The 18,600-nt window shown below is 54.6% G+C and overlaps 1 protein-coding gene across 1 annotated transcript in view; it reads right to left on the reverse strand.

Annotated features, from left to right (window-relative positions):
• The window catches only part of ppp2r5a (protein phosphatase 2, regulatory subunit B', alpha isoform), a 29,543-nt gene that overhangs the window by 6,995 nt on the left and 3,948 nt on the right, over nucleotides 1-18,600 (reverse strand). Inside the window, exons 2-4 of the mRNA XM_064340864.1 lie at nucleotides 5,490-5,686; nucleotides 1,468-1,569; nucleotides 1,159-1,251 (exon numbers count right to left, since the gene is read on the reverse strand). Coding sequence (XP_064196934.1) covers nucleotides 1,159-1,251; nucleotides 1,468-1,569; nucleotides 5,490-5,686 — 392 coding nt within the window. The remainder of the gene's footprint in view (nucleotides 1-1,158; nucleotides 1,252-1,467; nucleotides 1,570-5,489; nucleotides 5,687-18,600) is intronic.

Consider the following 18,600-nt stretch of genomic DNA (forward strand, 5'->3'; position numbering starts at 1 on the left):
GCTGTGGGGACAGTGTGGTGGGGGCAGTATGAGCCCCTCTCTCAGGCTGTGGGGACAGTGGGGTGGGGGCAGTATGAGCCCCTCTCTCAGGCTGTGGGGACAGTGTGGTGGGGGCAGTATGAGCCCCTCTCTCAGGCTGTGGGGACAGTGTGGTGGGGGCAGTATGAGCCCCTCTCTCAGGCTGTGGGGACAGTGTGGTGGGGGCAGTATGAGCCCCTCTCTCAGGCTGTGGGGACAGTGTGGTGGGGGCAGTATGAGCCCCTCTCTCAGGCTGTGGGGACAGTGTGGTGGGGGCAGTATGAGCCCCTCTCTCAGGCTGTGGGGACAGTGTGGTGGGGGCAGTATGAGCCCCTCTCTCAGGCTGTGGGGGCAGTATGAGCCCCTCTCTCAGGCTGTGGGGGCAGTGGGGTGGGGGCAGTATGAGGCCTTAGTGGGTTTAGCGGTTTTGGCGATGGTGGAGGACAGGAAGTTAGGCTGAAGGAATTAAAGTAAACAGGCCAGCTGTGGCCAGGAGGAGCACCGGCATGGTCACGACCCCTGTGACCTCCTCCCTGAACTGCCTGGGAAGCCCCGCCCCTTCCCTGAGTGACCTGCCTGACCACACCCTTAAAATACCCCAGCCTAGGTACCTGTCGCTGGGGGGGGGTTGGGGTCATAGGCCACCCCAGTCACTGAAACATTACTCCTGGGGGGGGGGGCGTTCTCAAACTCAGTCCTGGGGGAGCTCTCCGCATGCAGGCTCTACACTGGGTTTAATTTTAGACATTTTTTAAATCCACAGAGGGAGTATTTTAGCCTTCCTATGAATAAATGTCCCATATTCACACGGCGGGACTTCACTGAGGCAGAATAACATGGCCGCCAAGAGCCGCTCAGTCCCAGCCCATCCCCCCTGTGGTCCGAAGACGCATCTCTTGCTCACTTCTATCCTTTCTACTTAGTTCCTCACTTTCATGTTACACTTGTACTTCCATCCAGTGCTAATATTGCACTTGTATCATCATCTTGATGTTGCAGCTCGGCGTCATGCCTCCCAGCTTGACTTACCATGACTTTCTGACCTAGCGTAGGCTTACGGTAAGAGCTGGGCTGATGTTCATGGCTTCTCTGAAGTTAATGTGATGTCATGATCTCCAGCACGGCGGAGTGGAAACGAACCTGCAGCACAAACTTCTGGTCGATGTGGCGCTTGGCGATGCTGGGCTGGAAGTCTGGATTCTCGAGGAACCGCAGAAAGAACTCGTACACGAGCTGAGAAAGGGAGAGAGGGAGAGAGAGAGGGAGAGAGAGAGAGAGAGAGAGAGAGAGCTCAAATAAACACACGTCTTCATTCACACATTTAAACAACAAAAAACAGACGACTTTCAGCTCTGAGATTCTGGAAGGCACCACTGAAATTGCATCTATTATATATTTTATTTATGTTTTCCCTTGTGTGTTTTTTAGCGGCTTTATTCCGCTCTGTACCTGAATATGAGGCCAGGACACCTCCAGCGTGGGCTCGTCCTCCTCTGGGTCGAAGTCGGGGTTATCACTGGGAGGAAGGGTCCGGAAAATATTGGTGATAATCTGAAAAATAAACAAATGAATGAATGAATGAATGTGTTCTTGCAATAAAATCCGGCCTCTCTCTCGCAGTGCACAGGCGGTGGCACAGCGCGTTTTCATGGCAGTCACTATGAAACTGGGGTTGCAGGTTTGAAGCTCAGGTGAAAAACAGCCATTATACTGCTGAGCACAACTTTCATCCAGGTGCGAGCATAAATTAATTTTGTAAAACGGAGTGGACTCTGTGTGTGTGTGTGTGTGTGTGTGTGTGTGTGTGTGCGCGTGTGTTGTGTGTGTACAGTCTAACAATGAGAGTGGGGGTGAAAGCCATATGAACTATCCCCAAACATGCTTTCAATTGCACTGAATTAAGAAAATGTTTGGTTTATTAAAAATTGAAAATTGGGACAGTTCCTTATTTTCCCCAACCCCTGAATGAATCCCTGGTTATCGCGGTACAGTACTGTGGTTACCACGGTAAAGCTAGCAGTGTTTATAAAATGAATACAGATTTAAGAGCACAGAAGGCAGCCCTGACTCAATCAGGTTTAAACAGGAGGGGGCTCTAATAGCTAGGGGATCCCCCCCCCCAAACAAGGCCACCGCTTCTTAATCAGGCACAATGATCAAAATGCACGTTGGGGGCGATTACCGGGAATAAAATCCAGCCCCCCCCTCCACCCCCGCCCCACTCACACACACTCCAGACGAATGATCTGAGCAATTAATCCTCTTCAATTTCACAGCATTCAGAAGAGCTGGACCAGCAGGGACCAGCAGGGACCGGGGGGGGGGTGTGCCGTTAGCCAACTGGATGGTTGCCAGTTCAAATCCCAAGCGTAGTGTCGTGCCATTGAGTTAAAGGGTGAATTCCCACGTGAGACATTGCAGTAGCACACTGGAGCAAAAGCACACCTGAACAGCTTCAGTGAATATCCACATTTTTTTCCAAAACTCTCATCCGCCCCTCCTCCTCCCTCTTTTTAAAAATAACAAAATTCTCACATCTATTCACCCCCGACTCCAGAGGTGAGATGGCTTCCAGTCACATGATCACATCCACAGATGATCAATGGCTATATTTAGCTGGTCGAAATGAAGATATAGCTGTTCTTTATAAAAACATGACGGGTAATTAGTTCTAGAAATGAAGCTCTAATTTCCAGGCAGAAGCAGAGCCTGCAGCGTTATCATTATCTGCAGAATTAAAGTCTCTTGACTCAGAAACTCCACTTAGTGATTCTGAAATAGCAGGTTCGGCTGTTTCCAAAGAGAAATGAACATCCCTGCGACACTTCACACCTGTAGCACGCTGTGCGTGGGTACAGCGGCGGACACAGCGTAGTACAGCGCTGAGGGAACTGGGCTGGCACCAGAGGTTGCAGGTTTGATTCCCAGCAGCACTGTGCGTCGGCTGAGGTGCGGGACGGCATCCGTCTCCTGATCGCAGACGATCCCCCCCCCCCCCCCCGACCCGACCCAATGAACTGGAAATGCTTGTAAAACTGAGCCTAAATTTAGATGCAAATCCCCCCCCCTCCCCACCCACGCAAACACCAACTGTCATGTTTCCATTCAGATTTTTTCAGGCAGTGTTGCTAGGGGGGGAAGTCATCCGGTAGACTAGAGCAGTGGATCGCCTATCGATCTGCTCACTGAAGAAAATGACACACGTCTCATTGACCCTTAACCTTTGACACTGTGACCTGGAAATGGTCACAACAACATTTGGTCTTAGATTCATCTAAACTAAGCCAGAGTCAAAAAGGAAATATTTTGAAAAATCAGGACTCCTGGCGACCTTGACCTTTGAATCATGCACTCACAGCTGGCTGAGGTAGAGGACCAGAAATGGCTCCTGAGAGTAACTGAGCGGAGGATCTCACAGAGAAAGCCGTCCCCTCCTGCGCCTGTGTGCAGCAGGGCGACGGCTTTCACCGACTCTGAGCGCTGAGTTTTAACACCCGGACAGCACAAGCGAGCGAGAGTCTTACACGCGCTCTCGGGGAGCTGCTGAGAACATGGCGGTCTGGCGGGCAGACGGCAGCGAGGCTGAGGTGTGAAGATGGCGGTGAATCACGGACTGTTGCCGGGGGAAACGCAGCTCACACCTTACTGACCTTTACCAGGGAAATGACAGGATGTGCCTCTGGGAGCAAACGGCACAGGAGCACGGAGAGTGGGGGGGCAGGGGGGGGCACAGTGCGTGTTCCTGCTCTCACCCAATTAGCTGCCGGCTATTTTTACCCATCAGAGCGCAGCATGGCTCTGAGAGCAGCAGCCTCTGCAGCGTCCCCCCCCCCCCAGCCTCTGCAGCCCTACCCAGCAGCCTCTGCAGCGTCCCCCTACCACAGCCCTCGCACCCTCACCCAGCAGCCTCTGCAGCATCCCCCCCCCAACCCAGCAGCCTCTGCAGCATCCCCCCTCCCTCACCCGCAGCCCCTCTGCAGCACCCCACCCCCCTCACCCAGCAGCCTCTGCAGCGTCCCCCCCCCCCTCACCCAGCAGCCTCTGCAGCGTCCCCCCCCCTTACCCAGCAGCCTCTGCAGCGTCCCCCCCCCTCACCCAGCAGCCTCTGCAGCTCCCCCCCCTACCCAGCAGCCTCTGCAGCATCCCCCCCCTCACCCAGCAGCCTCTGCAGCATCCCCCCCACCCCTCACCCAGCAGCCTCTGCAGCATCCCCCCCACCCCACCCGCAGCCTCTCACATCCCCCCTCACCCAGCAGCCTCTGCAGCATCCCCCCGCCTCACCCAGCAGCCTCTGCAGCATCCCCCCGCCTTACCAGCAGCCTTGCAGCATCCCCCCCCTTACGCAGCCTCTGCAGCACTCCCCCCCCCCTCCCAGCAGCCTCTGCAGCATCCCCCCCGCCCTCACCCAGCAGCCTGTGCAGCATCCCCCCTCACCCAGCAGCCTGTGCAGCTCCCCCCACCCCCCTCACCCAGCAGCCTCTGCAGCATCCCCCCCCCCCTCACCCAGCAGCCTCTGCAGCATCCCCTCACCCCCTCTACCCAGCCCCTACCCACAGCCTCTGCAGCATCCCCCTCACCCAGCAGCCTCTGCAGCATCCCCCTCACCCAGCGGACTCCAATACAGGAGAGGACAACAGCACTGGGGTCTGTTCACTGGGGCCTGTTCACTGGGGCCTGTTCACTGTTCACTGGGGCCTGTTCACTGGGGCCTGTTCACTGTTGACTGGCTAATGGAGAGAGATGCGAAGCTCGCTGCTCTTGTGCTCAGAGACAGAACACCACGTACACAAATCCACTCTCCTTCCAGGAACGGTCCAGGAAAGGCAGGTCTTTAAGAACACCTCAGTCACAGCGCTCGCGTTTAATTATTTATCAATATTTACTTTCCTCTGATGCACCCAATTCAACTCACAAACCCGACAGACCTGTAACCCGACTGAACCCTGCACAGCAAGAGACAGACAGACAGAGAGACGGACAGAGAGACAGACAGACAGACAGACAGACAGACAGAGAGACAGAGAGACAGAGAGACAGAGAGACAGAGAGACAGAGAGACAGAGAGACAGAGAGACAGAGAGACAGAGAGACAGAAGAGACAGGAGAGACAGGAGCAGACAGAGAGACAAACAGACAGACAGACAGACAGACAGAGAGACAGAGAGACAGAGAGACAGACAGACAAGGGGGGTTGGGGGTCGGCAGGTCGGGGGGGGACAGGGGAGATGGGGGAGATAGGGGGTTGGGGGGTTGGGGAGATGGGGGGTCGGCGGGTTGGGGGTCGGCAGGTCGGGGGGTGTGGGGAGATGGGGGAGATGGGGGTCGGGGGGTCAGGGGACGGGGGGTTGGGGAGATGGGGGGTCGGGGGGGACAGGGGAGATGGGGGAGATGGGGGGTCGGGGGGGACAGGGAGATGGGGGAGATGGGGGTTGGGGGTCAGGGGACGGGGGGTTGGGGGCCCCAGCTCTTACCATGTTGGCGATGTCGGGGTAGGCGGCCTCCACCAGCACGCCGCGGTTGGTGGACACGTAGTCCACCAGCTCGTTCAGAGTGGCTCGCTTCACCTCCTTGCTCTTCAGGTCGATCACGGAGTCATCGAAGTCGAAGAGCGTACAGCACTGCTGCAGCTTCTGGGTGAAGAGCTCCTGCTGCTCCCCCGAGGGGGTGTCTGAAACGGGGGGGGGCACAGTTAGAGCCAGGCCGGGGGGGGGGGAGTTTCACCTCCAATCTAATTTCTCAAACACAAGCGTATTTCTGTACAGGAGCTTTCAGAGAGAAACATCGTGACTAAAATTCAGACGTGGAGCAGCAGACAGGTTTCCGTGGTGACGGGACTCTGTGGTTAGCCTGAGTTCAGCCCCAGGTTAGATCAGAAACTCATCGATCTGGTGATGTAATCAGCACATCGGACGGAACAAACAAACACAGGCCACTCCGACGCCCCAGGAACAGACAGGCCGGCAGATAAAATGGCCTCTAAAATGACCTCTAAAACAGCGAATCCGACCTTGCAGCAGCGCACGAGCAGAGCCCGAATCCTGGCACTTTTTACACGCGTAACTTACACCACACAATTAGAAATATTTGGACAGCTGATGTATACAGAGCCCTCCATTTATTGAAGAGTTTAAGATGCAAACCTGGAAATGTTAAATCTTGTTGGCTTTTAAGATTCCACCCACATCTATATATTTAAGTATAAAGAATACGCTGTGATCTCCTTCAGACATGCAGTCTACGCTGTGATCTCCTTCAGACATACAGTCTACGCTGTGATCTCCTTCAGACATGCAGTCTACGCTGTGATCTCCTTCAGACATGCAGTCTACGCTGTGATCTCCTTCAGACATGCAGTCTACGCTGTGATCTCCTTCAGACATGCAGTCTCTAGAGGAACTATTTTCCTCTAAACGATGAACTCTCCCTCCCTCTCTCTCTGCCTCTCTGTCTCTGTCAGTCTCTCCCTCCTCTCTGTTGGTATCTGGGACTCTTCTGCAGTGTGATATAAAAACAGAAAAGGCAGTGGTGTTAAGGTCCTGTGATGTTGGACACAGCTGATTGGCCAGGCGCTCAGCGTTAGGTGTTCAGTGTTAGGCTGTGATGTTGGACACAGAGCTGATTGGCCAGGCACTCAGTGTTAGGCTGTGATGTTGGACACAGAGCTGATTGGCCAGGCGCTCAGTGTTAGGCTGTGATGTTGGACACAGAGCTGATTGGCCAGGCCCTCAGTGTTAGGCTGTGATGTTGGACACAGAGCTGATTGGCCAGGCGCTCAGTGTTAGGCTGTGATGTTGGACACAGAGCTGATTGGCCAGGCGCTCAGTGTTAGGCTGTGATGTTGGACACAGAGCTGATTGGCCAGGCGCTCAGCGTTAGGCGCTCAGTGTTAGGCTGTGATGTTGGACACAGAGCTGATTGGCCAGGCGCTCAGCGTTAGGCGCTCAGCGTTAGGCGCTCAGCGTTAGGCGCTCAGCGTTAGGCGCTCAGCGTTAGGCTGTGATGTTGGACACAGAGCTGATTGGCCAGGCGCTCAGCGTTAGGCGCTCAGTGTTAGGCTGTGATGTTGGACACAGAGCTGATTGGCCAGGCGCTCATGTTAGCTGTGATGTTGGACACGAGCTGATGGCCAGGCCTCAGTGTTTAGGCTGTGATGTTGGACACAGAGCTGATTTGGCCAGGCGCTCAGGTTAGCTGTGAGTGGACACAGAGCTGATTGCCAGGCGCTCAGCGTTAGGCTGTGATGTTGGACACAGAGCTGATTGGCCAGGCGCTCAGTGTTAGGCGCTCAGCGTTAGGCGCTCAGTGTTAGGCTGTGATGTTGGACACAGAGCTGATTGGCCAGCCTCAGCGTTAGCGCCTCAGCGTTAGTGCTGGCTCAGCTGTTAGGCTGTGTGTTGGCCAGAGCTGATTGGCCAGGCGCTCAGTGTTAGGCGCTCAGCGTTAGGCGCTCAGTGTTAGGCTGTGATGTTGGACACAGAGCTGATTGGCCAGGCACTCAGCGTTAGGCGCTCAGTGTTAGGCTGTGATGTTGGACACAGAGCTGATTGGCCAGGCGCTCAGCGTTAGGCGCTCAGCGTTAGGCGCTCAGCGTTAGGCGCTCAGCGTTAGGCTGTGATCAGCAGCCCGTTCGGGACGGGACGCCGCTAGCTGCTTCTCACAGACGTCAGAGCCGACCCTGTCGCCGCTAAAAAGAGCGTTTGGCGACCGCCCAAAAACACAGGGAGCACAGCGGTGACCCCCCCCGACCCCCCGACCCCCGACCCCCGTCTGCAGCAGACCGCACCCCGGCCACAGCTCTGCACTTCCCTCTGGTTCATTTACACCCAGGAGAAGAGACAGGGCGCAAACAGCTGAGAGCCAGAAGTGAAAAATAACAATGAGATTAAAGATGCATGAGGAGAGCAGCCTGACGGTCATTCATACGGTCAAAGATTTAGATTTTACAGTCAATTATGGAGCCAAATCTGTCCATATAACCTACACACTGGCACAAAGGAAATCAGCTGAAGATGCTTCCGTAGCGAACAACCCAGACAGCCCGTTCCAGCTCCTGTCACTAACTCTTAAGTGCTTTTACCGCACCGATTCTCTCTAAACTGGGAAGAAAAAACAGAAACACAAACAATGCCAGCTGTATTTAAACATGGGTCAGAACCCACGACAAACACAGACTGAGCCCAGCCCTACAAGAAAGACTGCCCCCCCCCCCTCAGAATCCATCCAGCCAGCAATGCAGGCTATGCTGAGAGGTCGAATGTCAAAGGCCAGTGATCTCAGAGAGGATTTGGCTGCGGCACTTTCTAGGGACACTGAAGAGACTGAAGACTACATTTCACTTGCCCTCAGACAGGCAGGCGGACGGACGGACACACAGGCAGACAGACGGACAGAGAGACAGACGGACGGACGGACAGACAGACGGACGCTGCTGTCGACACCCTGTAAACGCGTCAGTGAGGAGAACAGAGAGGACACTGGAGCTGTGTGAGAAACCTGAGCCTGGGGGGGGGGGGCACCTGTCCGAGCAAGGGGACAGAGAGTACCCAGGCTGTGTGTGTGTGTGTGAGAGAGAGAGAGAGTGTGTGTGTGTGTGTGTGTGAGGGAGAGTGTGTGTGTGTGTGTGTGTGTGTGTGTGTGTGTGTGTGTGTGTGAGAGAGTGTGTGTGAGTGTGTGTGTGTGTGTGTGTGTGTATGTGTGAGGGAGAGTGTGTGTGTGTGTGTGTGTGTGTGTGTGTGTGTGTGTGTGTGCGTGTGTGTGTGTAGTTGCACCACCTGTGCTGCTGGATGCAGGATCAGACAGATTAGGCTCTTCACAGTGTTTCAGCAGTGCGACCAGGACTGTCCCGAAACTGAGGAGAGACTGCCCCCCCCCCCACCTTATGAGACTAGAGTTCAGTTAAAGTGACCTAGAGCAATGCCTCATATTTAAATACATTTGCAATTCTACACATTAAAACTGCTTTTGATTGGTCCAGCCTTTCTAGTACACAGAGCACAGCCGGGATGAACATCCAGAGAGGAAAACACTCTGCTCTGCTTTTCAGAGCCCCACACGTGCTCCCTCTCCAGAGCTCAGGGTCAGGCAGCGCGTGTGTGTTTGGGGGGAGGGCTGAGGGGTGCGGGTTATTGTTGGGACTGTTTTCTGACTGACACGGTAAAGAGGTTTCCCAGTAAGAGGGGTGACTGTGCACAGCCGTAGAGTTTGAGAGGGCCGAGTGGAAGAGTAGGCCTCGCGTCTGGGCAGTGCACCCCCCCCCCCTCCCCCGCCCGCCCCCCACCCAGATATGTACTGCACACAGAGGGGCAGGGGCCTGCTCTGCATCCGGCTGATATCTGCCTGACTGACAGTTTAACAAAAAACATCTCAAACCACTGATGGGGGAAGGGAGAGGATCGGTGCCGTCGGTACTACAGAAAATTCACGAGCGCTGCATCACTTCCTCTAATCCACTGTGCCTGTCACCCCCACCCCGCTGTTCCCCCCTCCGCTCGCCCCCCCCCCTCCCCCGCCGGTGCCCCCACCCCGGGAGAAACCCGGCGGCTCGTGCTCCAGCCTGGTGTGAGAGCAGAGAACATTCCGGGCCCGTCAGACGCAGCCGCGCGTGTGCAGACATGCAACTGCGCAGACGTGCACGCACACGCACGCCATTACCCAGCTTCCCCGGCGGCCTCTCCTCCCTGCCAGAACTTTCTCCAACCGTCAGAACCGCGCTCAGGGGCAAACACACTCAGCCGGGCGCAGTCAGGCCTGCGCGGGAACACACACCCGCTGATCCCGCCAAATCAGGCCCGTTTAAGGCTGCTCCTCTACCCCCCCGAACGGAGCAGAGCACGGGCCCGACTCCCACTCTCTCAAAAGCAGGAGCAGGACGGCAGCGTCGCAGAGCACGGGCCCGACTCCCACTCTCTCAAAAGCAGGAGCAGGACGGCAGCGTCGCAGAGCACGGGCCCGACTCCCACTCTCTCAAAAGCAGGGGCAGGACGGCAGTGTCCTGAGGACACATGCGGCTTCCAAACACAGGAGAGTCCAGCTCAACAGCCCGGCCACCCAGCACAGCACAGGCTGTGCTCAGGCTGTGCCCACTCTATGTGCACTGTGTGTTCTGCGTAACTGCAGTGACTGGACCAGTAAATTTAAACTCCCTCTCGTCCCCCCGTCCCCCCCCCCCCTGGCAGTATCACGCTAGCAGACAGAGGCAGACCCGCTCAGACTCGCCCCCGCCCCCGCCCCCGCTCTGCCCCGCCCCACACAGGAATGCTATCATGCAGCTGGAAACCGGCCGCTGACAGACGACCCAGAATCTGGCGCAATCCAAACCGCAACCCAGAGCACCTTAACCTACTGAGCACCAAGACGTCTGAAGAACAGGGCTTTCACTGTTCTCAGCGCGTTTAAAGAGGGCCAAAGCCTTCTCATTGGCTCATTTGACAGACTCAGCGAATGGGGTTGCAGTAATCCCCCAGAGGGGCGGAGCCTCCTCTCTCCAGCGCTCTGAGCACTTCCTGTAAGCAGCTCTCTGCTGTTAAAATGGCAGAACTCTGCGCAGGCCGCCTGTACCAGCCTGTGCAAGTCCTGCTGCGCTGCCATGGTAACGGCAGGGTGCCCTCAGGCCCTGGAGTTTAAACTCAAATAGACCAGCACAGGGAGGAGCTCTGAGTTACCCCACACAGCACAGCACAGCACAGGGAGGAGCTCTGCGTTACCCCACACAGCACAGCACAGGGGCTGCAGGCAGGCTGGGCACCCAGACCAGCACAGGGAGGAGCACAGGGGCTGCAGACAGGCTGGGCACCCAGACCAGCACAGGGAGGAGCACAGGGGCTGCAGGCAGGCTGGGCACACAGCCGTATCCACGGCAACTCCGCTCCCATTTATTTGCTGATTCAGTTAAAGTTTTTAACACAGACCACCTCTGGCTATCGACAGCCTCCTACATGGTGACCAATCACAACAGGATTCACCCCAACGCTGGGCCCAGAACCGGCTACTGGAGGACAGTTCCGTTCAATCAGAACCTTCACTGGAGGCCTCGCAGTGGGGTGCGGAACACCCAAATAAAAAACACAGTTTTGGAGCGGGACCCCAGAAGGGAAACAAGCGCCCCCAGTTTTCAGAGGGCTTCTAACTGACTGCAGGATGAAGGGCCCTCGCGTTTCAGAGCCCAAACCTGACGGAGCAGATCTGCTCCTGTGGCCCCACCCTTCGCTAGAATGCAGACGGTAATCAGCCAGACTGCATTGCAGTCATTGCAGTCATTTATCAGCTGCGCATGCAGGCGAGAAGCTGCTCCCTCCATCACTTCCTCTAATGCAGAATACCCAGCATTCCCCTGCACCTGAAACACAGACGCAGGAAGGCCCGCCACCCGCGCTGCGCACGCGACCGTGACTGACAGGTCGGGTCATGTGACTGCGAACAGGCTGTGAAATACAGGAAGTAATTATCATTCAGAGCATCTCTTATGACTCATCCTTCCCCCTCGTCACCCAGCGGGGGGGGGGGGGGGGACCCAGCGGTGAGATATACTATCCACCAATATTCACACAAACACCACTAATATTCACAGAAAGTTTAGCATGCAGCAATAAAATGACCCAAAACATACAGCACACTGATAACCACGGAGTTTATCAGGAAGAAAAGGTGGAAGAGTTTGAGTCACTGAGCATGCCTTTCACTGGCTGCAAAGGAAGCTAAACCCTGAACTGAAGTCTGAAACGCCAGCAGGTACACAGAGGCCATGGAGGAACCAGGCAGAGCCGCTCAAAGGATCGGAGTTCTTCACGAGCCGCGGATTCGATGCAGTCCCCAAACGTAAGGGGTGTGCAACGAATCACTGACCTTTCAGAGTCATTACATTTGTCAAACCTCACTGCGCCCCAAAGCTTACTGACACAGGGGGGCTCTCTGATTGGCACTGTTGACAGTTCACATGAAATAAAAGCAGACATTGTGAATTTAGCCTCATTTGAAATGCAAATCTGATCAGTTCAGAGGAAAAACAACCAATTTGACACAACTGACTCAGCACCTATGCATTTAACTGCAAGTATTATACATGATCGAATACTGTATATATAGCTTCTGTGTGTAACTATAAACTTATAAAAAAAACTACTGTCATGTTATTAAGTCCCTCATACACTTATTCTCCATTTATAACAGCATATATTTAAAAATCACTATAATCTCCTTTTGTTGTTTTATTTCTCCGAGCACCAGCGGGCGGGCGGGCAGCGGGGCGGCGGGGCGAGCGGGGCGGGCGGGGCGAGCGGGGCGAGCGGGGCGGGCGGGACGAGCATCGATTGCCCTTTCTGCACACTGAAGGTCTCACCGCGAGGTTGTCATGAAAACAGGAGCAGGATCCATAACCGGGCCGGTTACATAACCGCCGTTTGAAATCCGCGGCGGCACCGCGCTCCGCATCAAAACAAACCGCCACGCGCTCACAGCTCACTTCCTGTTTTACAAACCGCCACACGCTCACAGTCTCTCGTTCAACGACTAGTCTCCGTTACAAACGCAGCGTCAAGATCTCGTTACAAACCGCCACGCGCTCACAGCGCACTTCCTGTTTTACAAACGCATGCGCTCACAGGCACTTCCTGTTACAACGCAGCGCTCACAGCTCTCCTGTTTTACAAACCGCCACGCGCTCACAGATCTCCTCCTGTTTTACAAACCGCCACGCACAGTCCTGTTACAACCACCTCACAGATCTCCTCCTGTTTTACAAACCGCCACGCGCTCACAGATCTCCTGTTTTACAAACCGCCACGCGCTCACAGATCTCCTCCTGTTTTACACACCGCCACGCGCTCACAGATCTCCTCCTGTTTTACACACCGCCACGCGCTCACAGATCTCCTCCTGTTTTACAAACCGCCATGCGCTCACAGATCTCCTCCTGTTTTACAAACCGCCACGCGCTCACAGATCTCTCCTGTTTTACACACCGCCACATGCTCACAGATCTCCTCCTGTTTTACAAACCGCCACGCGCTCACAGATCTCCTCCTGTTTTACACACCGCCACGCGCTCACAGATCTCCTCCTGTTTTTACAAACCGCCACATGCTCACAGCTCTCCTGTTTTACACACCGCCATGCGCTCACAGATCTCCTCCTGTTTTTACAAACCGCCACATGCTCACAGATCTCCTGTTTTACACACCGCCATGCGCTCACAGATCTCCTGTTTACCGCCACGCGCTCACAGTCTCCTCCTGTTTTAAAACGCACAGCTCACAGATCTCCTGTTTACAACCGCACCGCTCACAGATCTCCTCCTGTTTTACAAACCGCCACACCCTCACAGATCTCCTCCTGTTTTACACACCGCCACGCGCTCACAGATCTCCTCCTGTTTTACAAACCGCCACGCGCTCACAGATCTCCTCCTGTTTTTACACCCAACACCCAACTAGACGCCAAAAATATACACACTACATGAAAGACCTCTCCCCCCTCCCTCCATCTCTCCCTCCCCCTCCCTCCTGCAGACCCCAACTGGTGAAGAGAAAGAGCACAGCTCACACACCTGAACCTCGAGCAGACAATAAGGTGCACAACCCGACACACACACACACACACACACTCTCTCTCTCTCTCTCTCTCACACACACACACACTCTCTCTCTCTCTCTCACACACACACACAGTACACCACTGAAAAAACTGTACATTTTAAAAACAGATAAATCAATAAATAAATAAATGTCAGCGAAAGGATGGGGGGCAGGAGACCCGTTAGCAGGATTGGGGGGTCAGGAGCGGGACCTGTGAGGCGTGAGCTGCTGCTTAAGGGGGATCAGCGGTGGGATTGGCAGGGTTGGGGACAATGGCGGGCTGTGTGGAGGCTGCACACGTGAGGGCTCCAGGATCGGGGGGGGCCGTGGGGGGGTGACCTTTGCTCCCCGTTGGGTCATTCCTGGAGAGACGCTCCACAACCGTAACAGGTCTGCAAGACGCGCTGTCCAATCACAGTTCAGGCTTTCGCCACGCAGTCCAATCAAAGTTCAGGCTTATACTGTGCTGGCCAATCAATATTCATGCTTTCACCAGCTGCCCACTGTGGCCTTCAGCCGAGGGTTTGCCCAATCAAGCACAGTGTGGCCTTGAGCCCTGGAAACTCTGACAGACAGCATCTCATGGAAAAACTAATAAATAAGAAAGAATTAAAAATCACACAACAAAATGATAAATAATGTTTTTAGTTTTTTTTTTTTAACTCCACTAAACCCCCTCCCTCACTGCCAGTCATGCTGGAGCCTTGCTCTAGTCGAGCGCACCCCGCCTGCCCCCCCTGTCCCCCCCCCAGGCGGTGCTCTGCTGGAACAGGCTGGGGCAGAAAGGCCTAAAGCACAGCTCCGCCTTTTCCAACAGCTTTTCATCACTTCCTGCTGAGGCGTGTCTGCACCCCACTGCGCTATGCAGACCGACCGGCTCCATCAGCGGCATAGACATGCAAAACAGCCTGCAAGACCAGCGCGCTCACAGACACGCAAAACAGCCTGCAAGACCAGCGCGCTCACAGACACGCAAAACAGCCTGCAAGACCAGCACGCTCACAGACACGCAAAACAGCCTGCAAGACCAGCACGCTCACAGACACGCAAAACAGCCTGCAAGACCAGCGCGCTCACAGACACGCACAAACAGACACTGCAAGACCAGCGCCTCACAGACACGCAAAACAGCCTGCAAGACCAGCGCTCACAGACAGACACCAAACAGCCTGCAAGACCAGCACGCTCACAGACACAAAACAGCCTGCAAGACCAGCGCACTCACAGACAGAGACACGCAAAACAGCCTGCAAGACCAGCGCGCTCACAGACAGAGACACGCAAAACAGCCTGCAAGACCAGCGCGCTCACAGACACGCAAAACAGCCTGCAAGACCAGCGCGCTCACAGACAGAGACACGCAAAACAGCCTGCAAGACCAGCGCGCTCACAGACACGCAAAACAGCCTGCAAGACGGAGGACGGAGTGTAGCACAGTGGGTAAGGAACTGCGCTTGTAACCGAAAGGTCGCAGGTTCGAATCAGGTAAGGACACTGCCGTGTACCTTAGCAAGGTACTAACCGCATGCTCAGTAATATACCAGCTGTATAAATGGATACAATGTAAAGTGCTAAGTAAAAAAGTTGTGTAAGTCGCTCTGGATAAGAGCGTCTGCTAAATGCCTGTAATGTAAAGACCAGTGCGCTCACAGACAGAGACATGCAAAACAGCCTGCAAGACCAGCGCGCTCACAGACCAAGGAGAAAACCCTGCAGCAGCCCACACAGGCAATAACATGCACTCTGTCAAATTATATTACAGTACAGTATATGGATATTGATTCATATTCATGAGATCCATAAATGGAGAAAAATCACTACCTGGCGGTGTAAAAGGCAGACTGTGGTGTAGGGCAGAAAACATGCAGACGTGGGGAAACGCTGGTCATGTGTCAATAAATGAAAAGTGGGAGTACACAAGAGTACGTGCCCTCAGTTAAAAGAGTTTGAGAGCAGAGACTGCGCAACACTCACACACACACCTGACACACACCATCACCCCCACAGGCATTCACAAAGCTGCTCCCATGCCACATTTGAACTGGCCCCCCATGGCTATGAACACCCCCATTCCCCCGGCTACAGGGTGTCACTCATAAGATTGGTCCATTAAAATGGACACTGCCATTAGTGGGGTAATAAGAGGAGGAGAAAGACTATTGTGACATCATCTCACTCTTGGAAAACAGACAGGAATCCACCAATCACAGAGTACCTTGGTAACGGCCAACAGAACAATGCACACTGTGATTGGTGGATACTTTCTGGCTATACTGAGATCCCTGTGGTTATTAGTGGGAAGCAGCCAGAAAATGACCAATTACTGTCCGTGTTGTTCCACTGATTGCTAGAGGTGCACACAGCTGGCCGACTTCCTACGACAGCCAACATATCCCAGAAGGCTTTGCCCATTCCCCTCCCCAGAAGCTGAAGAGTGGAGTAATCCAACACATTTAAACAAACAGCATTCCTGTGAATCAGGGAGGCCACACATGCACTGGTCTGCTCTATAAAACAAACCTGTTCAAAACTGTTTTAGGACTTTGGCTGTACCTTCGCAGTTCCAATCCAGTGGTGACTCGAGTTCTGGACGCCACATCCAGCACAGCCCACACACCCCCACCCCCCGGCCCCACCCCCCTGCTCAGCACCATGAGGAATTTTAGCTCAACCTCACAGATTAGGGCAAAAGCAGCTTACGCCTGGAGAGTCACATTCTGTTCCCAGCAGACAGGGGACATGAGTTCTGACCAGCGACTGCACGTTCCCAAAGGGAAAAACAGCCACAGCGAACACAGCCAGCCCCCTCAGGTGGGGGCTTTCCGTCTCCACGGCGACGTGTTAAACACCACGCTGTGTGCCGTTTACCGTCCGACCGCCACACACCCCGGCCAGCTCGAGGCCCGCGGGAGAACCTTTCACTCCGATGAGCACACTCTTTTGTTTCAACCTTTCATTTTTATTTGAATGTTATGGTTTAGAAGATGAACATTTTCACCAGCAGATGAACTCAGATGAAGGATGTCAGACTCAGGACGACGGCACAGTCGCCCCCCCCCCCCCGGAGAGCCACTGGACCGGCGCGGCGCTGAAACTCGGTGAAAAGCCGTATTTACGCCTCACACTCAGGGCCACGGTGTTCCCTCCTACCCTCGCTGGGCAAATGTCATGCAAACGGCATGCAAAGCCCCGCACTGCACCCAGGGGAAACTGAAGCTGCCACACAGACACGGGGGAGGACCACACACTAAACCTCCAACAGAACCCAACACAGCCCGTCTGGCACCAAACACAAAACAGCCCCTCTGCTAATAAATCAACAGATAAAGCTGAAGCAGGGGTCTGGAGTCCTGGAGAGCCGCAGGGTCCCCTGGTTTTGTACTCATTCAGCACTTCGATGGATTAAAGTAGCTTTTTTTTACACGGGTAACTCTCCTGGTGTCTTGGGTCTGAATTGGTTGCCGATTTTAAAGTGAAAACACGACCAGTGACTGAAGAACTACAAGATCACAATACAGTTTGGAGGCGTGTGCACGCGTGTGAGTGCTACGTATGTATGTATGAATATATATACGTATACTCTTTCACTTTAAGTGAGAGGACATGCAGAGTTCTTCACGCATGGCAGTTTAAACCCCTCCAGGCTCCGGGCTCCAGGCTCCGCCCTCTAGGCTCCGCCCTCCAGGCTCTGCCCTCCAGGCCAGACGGGCCACTCCAGCAGAGCGGGGAGTAAATGCGGGCCTTCACAGAACAGTCACTCCAGGTTAGGAGGCAGGACGAGCTGTGGAGTGACTTTGAGCCCCCATCCCGCCGTGTTTACCTCACACTGCGCCCGCCCGCACGGGACAGCCCCGCAGGGCCGCGCTGGAAAAGGTCAGAGGTCGCGGGGTCAGGGGACGCAGGGTCAGAGGTCGCAGGGCGTGGGGCGTGTCAGAAACAGAGGGACGCACAGGTGCTCACAGCCGTCTCTGACAGGGTGTCCAACGCACCTGGACACCGGAGAGTTCCCCCCGTCCCGCCGCTCAAAAACACTTCTCTTTTTTAACCGCCATCCTTTTAAACGCACAGAAGCTCTCTATTTACACACACACCCCGGGCATGCAGGAGGTGTGGGTCAGGACAGCACGTGGCCTTAAAGCAGCTCAGCTATGCTGTTCTGGGGCATGAGCACAGCCAGGCTACAGTCAGACAGGTTTTTAAAAAAGGTCACACATTCTCCTGATCGTAGGCGTTTGGCCTTACGTGTGTGAGTGTGTGTGCGTCTGTGCGTGCGTGAGCACATACACTTCCTACCCAAAACTGAAAGGGAACACAAACAATGTTCCCTGATGCAGTTTATCATTCATACAAACAATATTAAATAAAGTGCTTAAAGCCGGGTGTCAAATTCCAGTCCTGGAGGGGGCGCTGTGTCTGCAGGTTTAGCTCCAGTCCTGGAGGGGGCGCTGTGTCTGCAGGTTTAGCTCCAGTCCTGGAGGGCCTCAGGGGGTTAAATATATGACAGTCCAACAGATGGCATTTCTATCTTAAAGTATAATAATAATAAATTATAGTTATAACAATGCCTCCAACACTCAAAGCGTTCTACAGTGATGCGGGGGAAACTCGCCTCAACCATCACCAATGTGTAGCACCCACCTGGGTGATGCACGGCAGCCATTTTGCACCAGAAAACTCACCACACATCAGATGAGGTGGACAGGGAGAGAGCAATTTCCAGCCAATTAAACTGGGGGATGATTTAGTGGCAGGTTGAGAGAGCCAAGTTGGGAATTTAGCCAGGACACCGGGGAACCCCCTACTTGCCAGTCAGGACATGGGTTCGGCATCTCCTACAGTACAGTGTCCCCATCACTGCACTGGGGTATTTGACCAGAGGAAAGATCGCCCCCTCCTGATCCACCAACACCACTTCCAGCAGCAACTTCGTTCTCCCATCCAGGTACTAACCCAGCCCACACCTGCTCAGCTTCAGCAACACAGCAGGAGCAGGGCGCACGGCAAAATGGCTGCT

This window comes from Anguilla rostrata, chromosome 6, assembly GCF_018555375.3.
Source record: "Anguilla rostrata isolate EN2019 chromosome 6, ASM1855537v3, whole genome shotgun sequence".
Lineage (NCBI taxonomy): Eukaryota > Metazoa > Chordata > Actinopteri > Anguilliformes > Anguillidae > Anguilla > Anguilla rostrata.